The following is a 15,962-nucleotide window of genomic DNA, read 5'->3' on the forward strand; positions in this document are numbered from 1 at the left end:
ATTCCTGCGCGATGGAGACGACGACGCGACAATCGTCGGCTATTCGTACGAAGGAAAAATTTATCACCAATAGCGATCGGGGGATACGGTCGACGAGGCAAAGAAATTTTGCGGCCGAAAGGCCGACGACGGGCCGACCGTAGGTACGCCATAAATCGACGCCAGATAAAATTGAAACGGGAAAGCGACGCAGACATAATAGAGCTAGAGATAAGAACTCGGACCGGCGCCTCTTTTTTCTTTTTTATTGCGCCACGCTCTCTCCCTCGCTCTTAATCTATCTCTCTCTCTCTCTCTCTCTCTCTCTCTCTCTCTCTCTCTCTCAACTCTCTCTCGTGATCTATCTATCTATCTATCTATCTATCTATCTATCCATCTATCTATCTATCCACTTCGGTTAATTACGCTCCGTTGGCTGAGTGTTGCCCTCCGACCTTCGATACTGGGGCACGAAGGACTTGCGCCACATGTTGAGAGACGACCACCCGTTATCGTAGCCGTGATACTTTCCAAGTCTTTTGATATTTTTTGTGCTCACGGCGCTATCGAGACACTTCGATTACCACATGCGAGACTTGGGAGAGCCGCTCGAAGGCTCGGATTTCCAAGCTCGGGTGGCGGGAGGGGGCCCACGGGGCTTCTACTCGACGGGCCGAGAATTCGCGAATCGACGAGAGGCTTTTCTGCTCGGTGTCGACCTTGGGCGTCGGTTACGACGACGAGGACGGCGACGACGACGGCAACAACGACGGCAACAACGACGACGAGGACGGCGACGACAACGGCAACAACGACGACCGAGGCCCTCGGGATATTGGCGAAGGCAAAGTCGGCCCCGTGACCACCGGGAAAAATGCCCATTAATCTTGTGGTATTAGCTTGAGTAATCTCGAAAGAGTCGTCGCCTCCTTGCCCACGGACCTTGAAAATTTCCCACGCACTGCCTCTGGCGCTCACGGCGGCACGACCCCCGTGGCGGGGGATGGAGGCTGAGCGTAATTTCGTGAACGGTCAGGTAGGCGTGCTACTGGCCCGGATCGTAAAGCGCTGAGGATCCCTTCGAGAAACGATTAATGAAAAAGTGCGAGGAAAAGTGCGTTTAAAAAGAGAGTGGTGTAAAGACGAGAGGCCGAGCGCCAAGGAAGAATAAATTCGATCCGCGGGCCGAGGTAAAAGGAGACGAAGAATAGGAGGCGCACCACCGACCACCTTTAAAAACGAGCTTTAAATTTCCGATTTGACTTGAAATGTCGTGGAATCTCATTCATGTTGAACGGGAGGAAGGAGGGCGTAGCCTACGAGTACGGTTGACTGGTTGACTACTCACAGGGAGGATGCTGTAAATTTCCCCGCCCGCGCGCCCGCTCGTCGTGTCCTAACGAGGCTACGCTTCTTGCATTCTACCGATTTTTCCATCGCCGTACTGTAAAAATTCCGATCCAAGAATCCCAGGACATTCACTGGCTTGTATATTACTTTTTTCATTGTACGCGTGTACATAAATATTATATAAATTTTAGAAGAAAAGTTCACGGGCAACAGGTTGCATCATCAACAGTATTTTAATCCGCAGGCACGAAGGATTTCAATCCCACACGACGATTAGATAGATCGTACATAAATTTTCCATTCAAACTCTTTTTGGCCTTGATTTTCCCATTTATTTAATGATTTTTTTTTATTTATTTATTTATTTTTTTTTTTCTTTTTTTTTTAAGTAATTTATGCGAATGACGTTAAGAATAACGTACTCTTGGGCACACCCAAAGTTCTTTAAGGACATATTTTTCAACACTAAACTTTATGAATGTTTGGCCTCACCAGTATACGAATAGTGAAAATTAGTCGAGCTGGCACATCTTTTTTCCAAGCATCTGAGATATTCATCGGTCACAATGACGAGGAAAAATCTGCTGTCCCGAAAAAGTCGAAAAAGTCTAAATCTTTTGAATTTTCAGCTCGTGACGACTTTAAAAGTTTTCGAGTTAGCTTAAAGCCCCTCCGAGGCTTTTGCTTACCAATAGTCCGAACTCGCCGATATTACGACTAAGAATTAGCATTTTCTTTCATTCTTTCTTTCTTTCTTTTTCTCTGACTCTCTCGTTTTTTTTTTTTTTTTTTTTTTTTGTTTTTTGCATTCTAAATAAGAATCATCGACTATCTTACGTACAACTGTGACAATACGCGCGTATTGCTACGCAATACAATGTCAATTAATTTGGAAAAAAAATTTTCAATTAGTAGAATATTTGAGTTGATTGAACATTTTTTGTTTTATTAATTGAAGCTCTCAGTTTGAAAATAGTTGCCACAAAGTTAAAAGTGATATTTGTACAGCTGGTAATAGGAATTCCCTCTGGGTTCTTTCTGCCAACATAAATATTCGAGAAGGTTTTTGAACGTCGATGGGAGCAGTCATACCACGGCCAGACCAGTCGCTAGTTTTGGTCAACAATTATCGCACATCTTTGGGGATCCTTCGGGAAAGTGTTTAAAGGCGGCGTTATCCCATGGACGCGCGTATCGCTTTCATTGATAGGCAGGGAGAAAGAAAGAGAGTCTTTTTACAGGGGCGTGGGTCGGGCTATGGCCTACGAGCCAGACCGATTGCAAGATAAGTGTGCGCGCGCGTGCGTGTGAGAGAGAAAGGTGGGCGGGCGACTTCGCAAATGAGCGGTAAACACAGCGACGTGCACAGGACAATGCGAGGAGGTGCATCGGAACGTGGGCCCTTGTTGTCCAGTGCACGCGAGACGTCGCTTGCACAGTGGGGTGCGCCGTCGAGACGGAGAAAGAGAAAACAGAGACGGTGCCGAGGACGAGCAACGCCCTCGAATATTGTCGCGAGGCGCTTTATTTATCGAGCAGGCATTGCTCTGTTACGCATCGCGTGAATGATGCCAACGACTAAATGCTTTCCCACCCTCCATTCGAAGCCCCCTGATAAAAACGTCAATATATTATTATTAATAAATCTGCTGGCGTAACGATTTTCGCCGAAGTGAAAAAGAAAATGCCGACTTTGTCGTCCTAGCAAGGATTAGGCACGAGAGTGCCTTGGACGGAACCCATGGGCGCGGGACAGCACTCGTGACTCGGTTCGGTTCGCTCTCCAATTTCAAATTCTACACCTCTCTCTCTCTCTCTCTCTCTCTCTCTCTATCTATCTATCTATCTATCTATCTATCTATCTATCTATCTATCTATCTATCTATCTATCTATCTATCTATCTATCTATCTATCTATCTCTATCTCTATCTGTCTCGATCTGTCTATTTCTCTTTATGTGCGCGCGGTTACCGCAGCTAGAAAGGCGCTCGGGGCGACCGTGTGAAATTAGCCACGGCTGTTCCGAAGGGAAAAAGCCGAATTTTCCAAGCAGGTGGGCCAACGGTCGTCTTCTTCGTCGGAGCCGGACGTGATTAAAAACACCTGTTCCGCGGACACGACCGAGCCGGTGGCTCGAGGCCCCTGCAAGAAAGGCAGACGGGGAGCGGAGATTGGTGGTGAACGGGGTGGGGGGGGGGGCAGAGACGGACCCGGCGCGCAACCGGTCAAGCGAACCGGCCCTGGGCACTCAAAGTCTGGGAATGTTTTGGGCGCCGAGTTGTTGGCCGCGCGGACTTAACGGCCGTTCACTTGTTTTCTTATTAGGAGCGCGCGACTCGACTCTTAGGTAATCGCGTCGGGGCAAAAAGGAAAAAACGAGGAAATGTAGATGTAGGCCGCGCGAGCCAAAGGCTTTCTCGAACCCATTACTCGCCTATTTTGGATGCGCGCGCGGGCGCCCGCCGTTACCTGCACGACCACCAACACCACCACCACCACCGCCACCGCCACCGCCATCGCCATCGCCATCGCCATCGCCATCGCCATCGGCATCGTTATCGTCATCGTCTTTTTCCTACTCCCGTTTTCACGGCTATTTCCACGCGCGGACGCAAATAAAGCGACGGGAGCATGGCGGATCGATGCGGGCGAAAGCGGAGGTCCTGCCTAGCTGCCGGAAATTGAAATGCAGGAGAAGGAAGAGCTTCTTCCACGGGCGGAAGTGTACCGGCCAAGCGTGAACAACAACGCGAACTCATCGGGCCTACGGCTTATCTTGGTGGGCCACGCTAGTTCCCAGCGATCCTCTCTCTCTCTCTCTCTCTCTCTCTCTCTCTTATTATTCTTGTTATTATAACGCGTAATGGCGACCCTATCGGCAGGGCGCAAATGAAACGATTTATTTCGACTTACGCGCAATTGTACGGTACGGCTAATAAATAAACGTTCGCTCTTATTTTTATGCTTCGCCGAGGAGCAAAGCGTAGGAGGGAGGTTATTAGCCTCTTCCAAGTCCGTTGCATTCTTGAAAAAGTTGCTTGGCAATCATTCACCGGCGGCGTTCGATTGTTATCGAAAATAGCGCATTTCGTCTGCCAATATAATTAGACGCGATCGTTTTCTCTATTGTTTTTGAGGCCGTTTTTTTTTTTTTTTTTAAAGGCGCATATATTTTCGCTAATCCGAAAAGGATGGTTGACGATGGGAGGGGGTGAGGCGAGGCGAGGCGAGACGCGGCGTGACGAGACGAGACGAGATGAGACGAGACGTGGTGTGGCGAGGCGAGTCATTAGCAATAATGCATATTTACATATTTATTATGCTCGTTTTAAGAGAAATTTTGCGCCACTTAACGCTCAATTTTTCTTTCAAAATTAAGTAATTCGGGCGAATCCCACTCGAGATTTTTGAGAAAGCGAAAAGCTCGTAAAATGTTATTGGCTTTACATATAACAAGATACACCTTTACAGTACTTTAAAATGCTTAGTTAATGCGAAGATCGTAAAGCGTTAAGTTTTATTTGAGGAACATTACCATGTTAATTGTACGCTAATGTTAAGTAATGATTGAATACACATTTCATTATCGTGATTTCGCTCGTTCCCCATCTTATCCCTCGGCATATCGTTAAGCAATGTCGTGCAGTATTTACTTACAAGTGATTCCAATGAAAGAAAAAGAAAAAAAGGGAAAAAATCATGCCTCCCGACGATATCAAAGTTTAGTTCGCTTATCTCTAAACTAAATTCGATGTGCTTCCAGTCTGGTCTTTAATAATTTAAAATAAAGTGATATTTTGTGCGCTTCCGAATTTCATAAGTACTTCGCTATCTCTCTCCACGTTGGCCAATCGTATTTTATGGTCGGACTTGATAAAATATTTCATAATGTTACAAAATGTTTGTTGACTAATAGTTTTATTTAATCGGCTAAATGAACCACCAAGTTATTAAAAACTATAATCTTTTGTGCGCCATAAATCCCTTTACTACCGTTGTGATTTAATTTTTTAATTCTAACTATCGGATTACAATGCCATACATATTCGTACAGTACTTTCATAAAATTCTCAGTTATTCGTTTTTTACGGATGATCGTATAAAAGAAACGTTTTGCGAATTATATTGAAGTTACAAAACAGCGTGCGTGCGTGCGTGCGTGCGTGCGTGCGTGCGTGCGTGCGTGCGTGCGCGCGTGCATACGTATTACGTTACTTTCTAATATCATTTTTAAATCAATAAACAAATAGATTCGCTTTCTTGGAATTTTTTCATTGTAAAACAATGATCGCGTGACGTGTGATTTTTTTCTTTCTTTTCTTTTTTTTTTTTTTTTTTTGCATTGTTTAGCATTTCAAAGATTCAACAAGTATCGCTGAATAATAATAATAACTTGCATTGTGTAAACAAAGGATTGAACAGGCATCCACCAATTAACTATATAGATTAATCCGGACAATTGTCTAATCAAGTTGAATGTTTATGTCATTGCAATAAATTACTTATTTCTAAATGTGTCATTGTTATTGTTATTGCTATTGCTATTGTTGTTGTTGTTGTTGTTATTATTATTATTATTATTATTATTATTATTATTATTATTATTATTACTATTATTACTATTATTACTATTTCCAATACTATTACCGTTGTTTTATTATTGATATTAACGTATAATGCGCTATTAAACATAAATGACGAAAAGCTCAAGACGATATTTGAGATTCGCGAGTTAAATTGCGGATAGCAGCGGGGCGATGAGCTGAAGGAATAAAGTGAGGAGAAGCGATCGATAACGAAGATGGCGCGTGTCGCGGTGGGACGACATTTCTTTCTGAATTCGGTTATTTCGCGCATTGTCGGTAACCCATGCGGTTCTCTCACTCTCTCTCTCTCTCTCTCTCTCTCTCTCTCTCTCTCTCTCTCTCTCTCGCGCGCGTATTAAAAGCGCCTCGGTCAATGTCCGGCTACGTACTTACGCGACACGGCGTCTGCTACAAGGAGACACAAATATAGCGGTCGAGCGGGTCCGCGCGCATACGGCGATCCCGTAAAATTCGCCCCGACGACGCAGCCACGCGATAAGGAAGCGATGCGCTTGGAGGTTGCGGGGACTCGATGTGGGTCAGCCGCGTAGGCAGACAATTTCTCTCGTTAGAAAAGTGCCTTTGGCGGATGAGGCCCAAGGTATTTCACGCCGGGAATTCGGCCTTCTCGGTCGGTTTCGAATCGCTTCAAATCTCCAGACACCTCTGACTCCCAGACCAGACGCTCCCCGGGTGTCCCGGCCAATGCTTCTAGCACGACACCCCCTTCCACCGACATAATAAGATAAATGGGAATGCAAATGTCACTGGGTCCAGTGATTCTTTAATCTTGGCCTCGAATGCGCGTACACGTGTTTTCTTCCATTCTTCCTTCCTTCCTTCATTCCTTCCTTTTTTCCTTCCTTCCTTCCTTACTTCCTTCCGTACTTCCTTCCATCATTCTTTCTTTGCTCGCTTTCTTTCTTCCCCCGGTCCATTCCATTCCTGTTCATTCGCCTCCTTTCGGACGCTGGCTTCTCTCGAGGACAGCTCGATCCACCATCCTCTCCCCCCCCCCCAAATCTCATCCTCCTCCCCCTCCGCAATCCCAATCCCAACCCCACACCGTGCAATCGGTAAGATAATAATGAAGCCGTCGTGACTGCAAATTCTTTTAAACTCCCATCACGTTTCGTCGTGCGCGTACTCGAGGCTCTCGCGCGCTTAAGTGGAACGAATGAATTTCAATTACAAAATATTCCGTTGCCATTACGCGCCATCGTACGATCCCAATTCTCCCATTGGATCAAAGTATTGCGTAAATAAATCAGTCGGATGTAATACATAACGTCAAACAATGAAAGTACATTTAGGCCTGATTCACGCGTTTATTAAAGATTGACGCGTGGAGGACGTTAGGAGTGGGCGATTGGGGGTTGGGAAGACTTGGGGAGAGGAAAAAGGAGAGTCGCTGCGTCTTATTGTCGTCGCACTTGGCCGTTCGGGTGGATGTAAAGCTCGTTGTCGACGGCGCCATGCCGAGACTATGGGGTCGCTTTCATACGAGTACAATTGAGCTCTCGGTTATATGGAATATTTACATCTCTCTTACTAAACGGAGCGAAATTGAGAAGGAGTTGCGACGCAGCTCCGAGACTATAAGCATAATGCACATCTCCTTCGCTCGTTGACGAGGCCAATTCTTAACACGGGGACACGTTTGTTTAACGATTAACGAATTACTCATGGAAATTTGATCTTCAATTCGACATTCTTAACAGCAAGAGAATGAGGAAGCCGGCATTCTCGTTAAATCGCCTCTTGGATGTATGTATTGAGCGTAACGAGAACGGCGTTATATGAAAATATCCATAAATGGATTACGAAAGAGCCCTTCGTTAATTCGTAATAGCAATAATTTTTATTGGGAGGCGTTAATGTTAAATGTGCTTTCCAGGAATCGAACGAAAGCGTCAAATAACAATTGAGTGTCGGGGCTGGGTGGTTGGGTGTGGGAGGGATTGGCGGCGGAGGGGGCGGGGGTTCTTCAATATGCGAATGCGGCATTCGATGCTAGAAAGTATAAAAAGTAACGGTTTAAGTGCATGCGAGAACGATAAATTTGTTGTTGGAGCTAATAAAGAAATAAAGGAATACCACGATCCGTTAAGAGTATTGGGATAAAGGCCGACTTTCCTATCCTTATCCTTACTTAATGTCGATAATTTATATTCCCCCGACAAAATCTTGTACACGTGTTTTAATAATCTCGAAAATCAATCGGCCAAGGAAAATTACAATCGCTTACGACGTTACCGAGTTAACAAATAATAATGCTTCTCGAGCATTCTGCTGGAAACCTGTTTGCTTGTGGACATTTCATGGCACGAGTATCGAAAATACTTTTTTTTTTTTTATGGACTATTTAGATTGAATTCCAGTGTGCCTATTGTGAGAAAAATAAAACGGTACGCGGTCATTGCAGCTTGATTAATCTGTTAATTTACAACGGCGTGTGTCGTAAATAAGACTTTAGCGAGCAATGTGAGAATAAAATGCACATTATGAAAATTGTTCTTGTTAACGACGTATCAAATCACGCTAGTATGTGTATATCGAACTTTCTCGTCTCGTCGATAAATAATTCGAAATATTAAATATGCGTTCTTCTTGTAAATTCATGTACTACTTGCGCGTTCGCTCGCAAGCTCAAGCAGCTCTCCGAGCGCCGATCCTATCGCAAACAATAACCGCCGACATTTTGACATTTTGACACGTGAGCGAATAATCGTTTATGGATAAATCGAAAAGCCGAAGCCCGAGGGACGCGATATCGCTGCCCGGGTGTGAAGAGCGTGCATGAAATGAAAGTAAGCACAACGGGCGCGTAAATTGGGGAGGGGGGGGGGAGGTTACGTAGGTAAAAAGTGACAGATGGATCGGCCTCGTGGGGGCCAGGTCGGGTCGAGGTGACGCGCGTCACAAAAACTTGCAGGAGACACGGCGACTTGTCTCGCCGCTTGTGTTTTGCTTGCTTCGCTCGCACTCTCATCTGGAGCACGAGTGGAGAGATAGAGAGAGAGAGAGAGAGAGAGAGAGAGAGAGATGTGGGACGGGGGATGGTGGAAGGGATTAGACTGTGGCGGGAGGGGGTGAGGACGGAAGGGATCGGAGGGGAAGGACGAAGAGGAACTCTGTTAGAAAGTCCCACGGTGCCATTGCTACGAGCCCTTTCGCGGGTCAAAGACCTTTTATGACCACTCGCGCCTCTCTCCACCTCACCCTCGCCATCTCACTCTCTTTGCCCACTCGTGTGCCTTAATTGATGCCTACTTTACATCCTTCCCGAATCCCCTTACCTATTCGCCTCTCACTTTTGCATTAGGGCCACATCAAAGTCCCACGATTTTTCACTAATTCTTCAAAAATCTTTGTTCATGTATTAATAAAACTCTCCACGCATACGTATGTTGTATAATCCGTTTTTGTGTTTCAGGACAAACAAGTACCTGCAGAAATCGTCGATCAGCCGAGTCTGCGCGGTCGGTGGTTTTTTCATAAGCATTCCAGTCTTTTTAACTGGTAAACGAGTCTCATTTAACGTTTTTACCCTCCAGTCCTCCTCCCCCCACCCCTCCCGTACTTTTTCACGACGTTAGAAACCGCTGGTGAGAATAGTCAGTCGTACGCTCTTCGGTTATAATGTGAAAATTTAAGGGAGCACGCGCGGGCGTCGCGCATCATCAGCATCGCCGTCTTCGTGGGCTGCACTTTGCGACGAGGAGCCGTTTTTCGGGAATGATTCTGTTGAAAAACATGTTGAAAGAAAGGACGCGTTGCGAAGGAGCCGCAACATCGAAACACGCGTATACCCGCATACAAACTCACTGTTGTTGTTGCTCCTCTTTCTTCATTATCATCATCATCATCATCATCATCATCATCATCATCATCATCATCATCATCATCTTGTTCTTGTTCTTGTTGTTGTTGTTGTTGTTGTTCTTCTTCTTCTTCTTCTTCTTCTTCTTCTTCTATTTCTCATTCTTCCTCTTCTTCTTACTTTTACCTTTTCTTTTCTCTTGATTTCATCTTTCTCATTTCTTTAATTAATGTAACCTGCAGCTCACTCGCGCGATTATTAGTGGAGCTGTAGCGTAGCTATTAGGGCACTGCCGGTGGAATGCCTTTCAAGTCCGTTGCGCGATAGAGTCTGAATCATTTTACAGAATCCAGAGGTTTATGCTTTTTTCTTCAACTTCCTCCTCCTCCTCCTCCTCCTCCTACTCCTACTCCTTGTCTTCGTGCGCTCCTTCGGCTCATTATTATTCTTCATCTTTTCTCTTCATTTTTTTTTTTAATTTTCTTACTCCCATCACCGTGTATACGTCGCGGAGAGATTCCGCGATTACTTAACCGCTAAGCTGACGATATGTTTGATTGAAACAGTCCCGCTCCCCCCTCCCCTCAACTCCTCCCATAATAATCACAGAGCTCTCTAACTAATGTATCTCGATATCCGCAGGTATGATCCTCTACACGTTCATTCAGTTCCAGTCAACGCCGGCGATCATCACCTCGGTCTTCATCGGCCTCGGAATCGTTTTCTGCGGCTGTGCCCTCGTCCACACTGTTTTCGTGTGGCAAAAGGTGAGTTCGTAGGTGCTCGCGATAACGCGGACGTGCGTAGCGTAGCCTTGGAGGCTCTCGAGATGAAAAGTGGGTCGCACCGAACGATTAGTATAATCAGCGAGCGCGAGCTGGCGACTCGGCGCTACTGATATAGTTTCGAGCGCGTGCGCTCACACGTAGCCGTCTCGCTGTTTATGTGTTGCGCTATTCGCTTTTTACATGGGCTAGCTACTGAGGTCTCGCGAGGCCGTGTGGCGGGGAACTGGTTTTCTTCCGCTGTCAAGACTCTGGCCGCGTGTAATCGGAGAAGACTCGGTGGCCCGGACGTCCACAGCCAAATTGACGAGGAGGTCGGGAGGTGAGGGGATTAAAGAGGGGCCCAAAAGTGTTGAGAAAATACGCGACATTTTGGGAGCGTTCCGATTGAGCGATGCCCGCGCGCGCACTTGTGTCTTGTATGCACAAGCCTTTAAGTACAGAAAATCTTGACCTCGCTTCACGTAACTCACCTCCTTTTCGCTCCTCCTCGTACGTCAACATAATGATAAAATATTTCGAAATAGTTACAACAATGTTAATAAGCGATGAAAAAATTCGATCAAAAATTGCCGAGACAATGTAGTGAAAGTAATAATGCGTATCGGTAAATTTATCAAAAAAGATTTATGAATTACGTATTTGTATTTATGAGAATATCGGTGGAGGCCTTTGATGATGTTGACATTAGACAAAAAAGAAAAATACCCTAATTGTTTTACTGGAACGTCTATATCGGTAATACGTAGTATCATAAATATATTTCTTAAACCACTATACACATATCTTAAAGATACACACGTGTAAAAAAAAGTAAACAATACGTTTATGCGTCGTTGATGACTCTCTCTCTCTCTCTCTCTCTCTCTATCTATCTATCTATCTATCTATTTATCTTTGTACAACTACACGTATTTAATATAAATTAAAATGATATATATATATATTTTTTTTTAATTTTGTAATACGTTTAGATTGTCGTTAGCAACGTGGGCGTTCACGTAGGCACGACTAGATAAAAAATGTCTCTCAAATAATGCACATTTTTATCATAATTATTGATGCAACTAACACAGCACTAATAAGCGCACTCGTTTACCCAGGAGAAGACGAATGCAATGAAGGCCATCCGACGCGAGCAGTACGAGGCCGCGGCGCAATTGCAACGCCAGCAGACACTCCAGGGCCAACAACAACAGCAACCGTCTCAACAGTCGCAGCACTCCCACGCTCATCAACACCAGCAGCAACAACAACAACAGCAGCAGCAGCAGCAGCAGCAGCAACAGCAGCAACATCAGCAACTGCAACAGCCGCTTCATAACCAACACCAGCATCACAATCAACGCTCCCTCGCCCTGGTCAGCGGATCATACGGGACAGCTAGTCGACTCGCGAGCCACGAGCAAGTATTACACCCCCGCCTCGCTCAGCAGCACCAGCTGCGCCAGCTCTCGTCACCGGGCAACTTGTCGCTGCGCGGTCAGCAGCAATTGATTCTTGGGCCGGCCTCGCCGCCCGCGACACCCGGTGATCGCTCGCCGACGAGCCCCGCCAACAAGCACAATCGGTCGCAGCAGTTGGTAATGCGCGAGGCTGCCGGCAGCGTAAGTCCCGGTTTGCCCCCGGCGACCCTCGACCTCAGCAGCGCGGCTAACACCAACAGCCCGCACGAGTTGTCGACCCTTGTATGAGCGAACCGCTGTCGCCCTCGTCTTCTACGCACCTTTTTCACACCTTTCCCACATCCCCACCGACCGCGCAATTTCTCGGGGACGAGCCTGACCTGACCGCCACTCCCGTCTCCAGATATTATTATTATTATTATTATTATTATTATTATTATTATTATTATTATTATTATTACTTCGTTTCAGATTGTTATTTATATGTATGTACCTTTTTATTTCGTACTGTAAGCTCGATCCGACACCCCCTTCCGCCCCACCTCCCATCCCCCGGCGCCATCCCATCACCCACTCCCTTGTACACATTTAAAGTGAGCACGATGCCACTTCTCTCGGCCACGAGACGTCAATAACAATGAGATAAATTATGAAAGTATATAAGCTGCTACCATACAAGCCATTTAAAGACTGATCTGAAATATGCGAAACTCTATACCTCTGAGAATACTGCCACTTTTCCTTTATTAATGACTGTTGATTATACGAAACTCCATCGACTATCATAACGATTTCTTGCCCTATCGTGTATGTAAATTTTCTTCTTTTCTTTCTTTCTTTCTTTCTTTCTCTCTTTATCGAGTAACAAGTGCTTTCACGTATGTTTTGTTATTGATAAAACGCTTGTTACATTAAATTTAATGTTATCAAATAAAGAATATAGAAATTTAACGAACTCGACGAGGTCGAAATTTTACAATTATGTACAAAACCAATATTTGCGTAATTGAGCGTGTCGAAAATCAATCTATTTTATCATTTGTATAAAAATTTATAATTAAGATTATATTGAAACAGTAAAGGCAAATGTTATGAAATTTTACGAACATTTTATAAAAACGTTCAAGAGCAAATTAATTAAGTCGACATTAATTTGAGAATGTGTGCTAAGTGAGCTTACTAGATTGCTTACGTTGCACACAATTAACAGTCTATTTTTTTAATACAAATGTTGACTCGTGAAAATCGGATAAAATAACAAAATGAAAATATGTAAATTACATAATAGTATAGTATATATGGTTGCCTCATCATGTAAGTAGTGTAGTTAAAACAAATAATTTTCATAGTTTATATAAAAAAAATTTTAATGACAAAATAAATTATTGGGCCCCCACATAATTCACCAAGTACAAAAGTGTTTTAGCTTTATGTACTAATAAATATTATATTATAGAGTATTGATGCATTGTGTATACTCAAAAACCAGATGAATAAAAAATAAATTATTTGATTATAAACACGTGTACGTTATAAATATTGAACCTTACAATAATGGTATTATGATTGTCAACAAATTAATCACCATTAATATCTATTGCTTTAATATATATATATATATATATATATATATATATATATATATATATATATATATTATCGATATTATAAACAACTGTTAAAAGCAGTAACAAAAATATGTTACAAAACAATACCGCAATTTATTAAATTGATTTTAAAAAGCTTATAATTTCAATTTTCAATTTCAATTAAAATCTACATGTATCGCATGTAGTAATATACGCAATACATATCCATCTGTAAATAATTATGTACAGAAATCTTCTTTCTATAAAATATAATCATTCGTTGAGCTTACTAATTATACAATCCTTCTCATCGCTTATACATCGCTTCTATTAATTTCATATTTGCACAATTCTTTATAGAACTGTATAGAAAAGTTCCATAAAAAGTCTTTGTTTCTTTTACTTAAATATCAAATCTCTCATTTAAATTCAATATATTAAGTAAAATAATGTACTTTCGTTAAGATCTTGCATCGTATATTGTAGAAGGTATTTTAACCTGAAGACCGTCCAACTCTTTCGTCATTATTATTTGACATCCCAATCTTGACCTGTAAGTTTATAATTATTACATGACATTCATTACGATTAACCATTCGTTTTATAATTAGCCTCTTGTCACTCGACGCGAGACCTATTATTATTGAATAGCGACACAATGATGGAAAAAGTCGATTTTCTCATCTTCCAAAAAGGAATAAATTACTTTTAAAATACTTACGTATCGGTCAAATCGAAAGCAAGATCGAGCATGTCTAATTCTTCGTCCGTCGGTTTCTCAGGTAATCTGTCATAATCTTCTTTCGTAAGTATTAAATGACAAGTGCTGCACGTTAACGTTCCTTCGCATGCTCCTAAAAATTTTTCGATTCTAAATCTAATTTTTTACACAAAAAAAAAAAATATATATATATATATATATAGTAATAAATAAATACGTTAACTTACCATATCCATCGATATCTAGTTCATTATTTACAATAATATCTAATAAGCTATCGCCCTCTTTTCCTTTTGCCAGTAACTTTTCCCCGTTTGCTCTAATAAATGTTACGTTAACTCTGTCAGACAGAAAGAAGAAAGAACGATAAGTTATGTCGAAAAGCTACCAAAAGAAATGTCATACTTACTCTTTCTTTTCATAAGAGGGCTTGGACGTCGACGTGTTCCTTACAAATAAATTTGGCTTTACTTTTTGAATATCCTTTGACCACGATTGAGAAACAGAAGACAAAAGGACGGATTTATAAATCCCACGTAATTTATGTACAAGTGCCATGGCTTTTCGATATTTCTCTAATAAACAATAAATGTCATACGAAAATTACAATGCCCACGATTAACTATCATAATAAGTAGATAAATAATAATCCTCACAATTGTTTTAAAACAGTGAATAGTGAACAATAATTTATTTCCTATAATTAATTTATATTCCAATTGTAGTTATTTTAATGACCTAAACTATGATTATCATAACATATTCACCGTGCCAATTATCCAATCATTTACCAATTCTCTCCAATTTTCTAAATTTTTTTTTCGCCCATTCAAATTAAAAACGTAACACAACATAAAAGCAACGCACTGTCCACGCCTCTGTATAACGTTGACAAAACTCTAATCTTTCTAATCTACAACATTATACCGTAAAACAAACTTTCTCAAAATGGATTGGCAATGAAATCACACATACCTCGCTCCTCGGCTCGCTATACGACCAACGATAAACCTTTTAAAGTTTTATTAATAATTGAATAAATATATTAATGGGATAACTGCCGATCTTGGAATGAAATATTACATTACATTCACTCGTAGCGAATGCTTTATATTTTTGAAAACTTGTTAAACAGTTTGTATATTATATTGGTATGGGGTAACAATAGGTTATGTCGCTTTAATATTATGAGCCTATAGTCTATTACTATAGAATCGATGTAAAAACGTGGACGGACGAAATTTTCGAGCAGCGGTTTAAAGTTTAACTATATATAAGGATAAATTACATTCGCTTTTAAGAGTTTACTTATCCAACGCGCACCTCATAATATTTCAGATAATATTTCAGGCACGAAAGCAATGATGGCAAATTATATTGAGCCCATATATACATAAGTTTAAACCTATTTCAAATTAATAGTGCCATAGAATTTTTAAATAACTTTAAGGTTCGCTGTTAAAAGACTGTCGAAGTGATTCGGGTAAATTTTTCGCCATCGTCTATTATACACAATACTCGTCTTCAATTAATATTTATCTGAAAAGCCTTTATGAAATAAATGACAATTGATAAAATGTAATTGTAAATGCATCGCTTGACTCGTATCGTCGTATTGTCGTTTTGCATATTTATTAATATATTTGCGGGTGTAATTGTTATTCGGTTTGTTGGTACTTGCGTACGATAGGTGAGCAGGTAAGTGGGATACATAATTTAAAT

The 15,962-nt window shown here is 42.2% G+C and overlaps 2 protein-coding genes across 2 annotated transcripts in view; one reads left to right on the forward strand and one right to left on the reverse strand.

The window, feature by feature from the left end:
* LOC105361026 (uncharacterized) overlaps positions 1 to 13,185 on the forward strand; it is a 17,724-nt gene extending 4,539 nt beyond the window's left edge. Inside the window, exons 4-6 of the mRNA XM_011498110.1 lie at positions 9,353 to 9,438; positions 10,382 to 10,506; positions 11,628 to 13,185. Of these exons, the coding sequence (XP_011496412.1) occupies positions 9,353 to 9,438; positions 10,382 to 10,506; positions 11,628 to 12,218 (802 nt within the window). The 3' untranslated portion in view covers positions 12,219 to 13,185. The remainder of the gene's footprint in view (positions 1 to 9,352; positions 9,439 to 10,381; positions 10,507 to 11,627) is intronic.
* Positions 13,186 to 13,650: 465 nt separating this feature from the next.
* On the reverse strand, positions 13,651 to 15,317 carry Fdx2 (Adrenodoxin-like protein 2, mitochondrial Ferredoxin 2). Its single transcript, XM_011498111.1, has 5 exons — positions 15,216 to 15,317; positions 14,650 to 14,815; positions 14,468 to 14,580; positions 14,241 to 14,373; positions 13,651 to 14,070 (listed from the first exon to the last, which is right to left on the reverse strand). Exons 2-5 carry the CDS (start codon positions 14,796 to 14,798, stop codon positions 13,980 to 13,982), a joined length of 486 nt encoding a protein of 161 aa, XP_011496413.1. The 5' UTR covers positions 14,799 to 14,815; positions 15,216 to 15,317; the 3' UTR covers positions 13,651 to 13,979.
* Positions 15,318 to 15,962: the final 645 nt, after the last annotated feature.

This window comes from Ceratosolen solmsi, unplaced genomic scaffold (genome assembly GCF_000503995.2).
Source record: "Ceratosolen solmsi marchali unplaced genomic scaffold, CerSol_1.0 scaffold14, whole genome shotgun sequence".
NCBI lineage: Eukaryota > Metazoa > Arthropoda > Insecta > Hymenoptera > Agaonidae > Ceratosolen > Ceratosolen solmsi.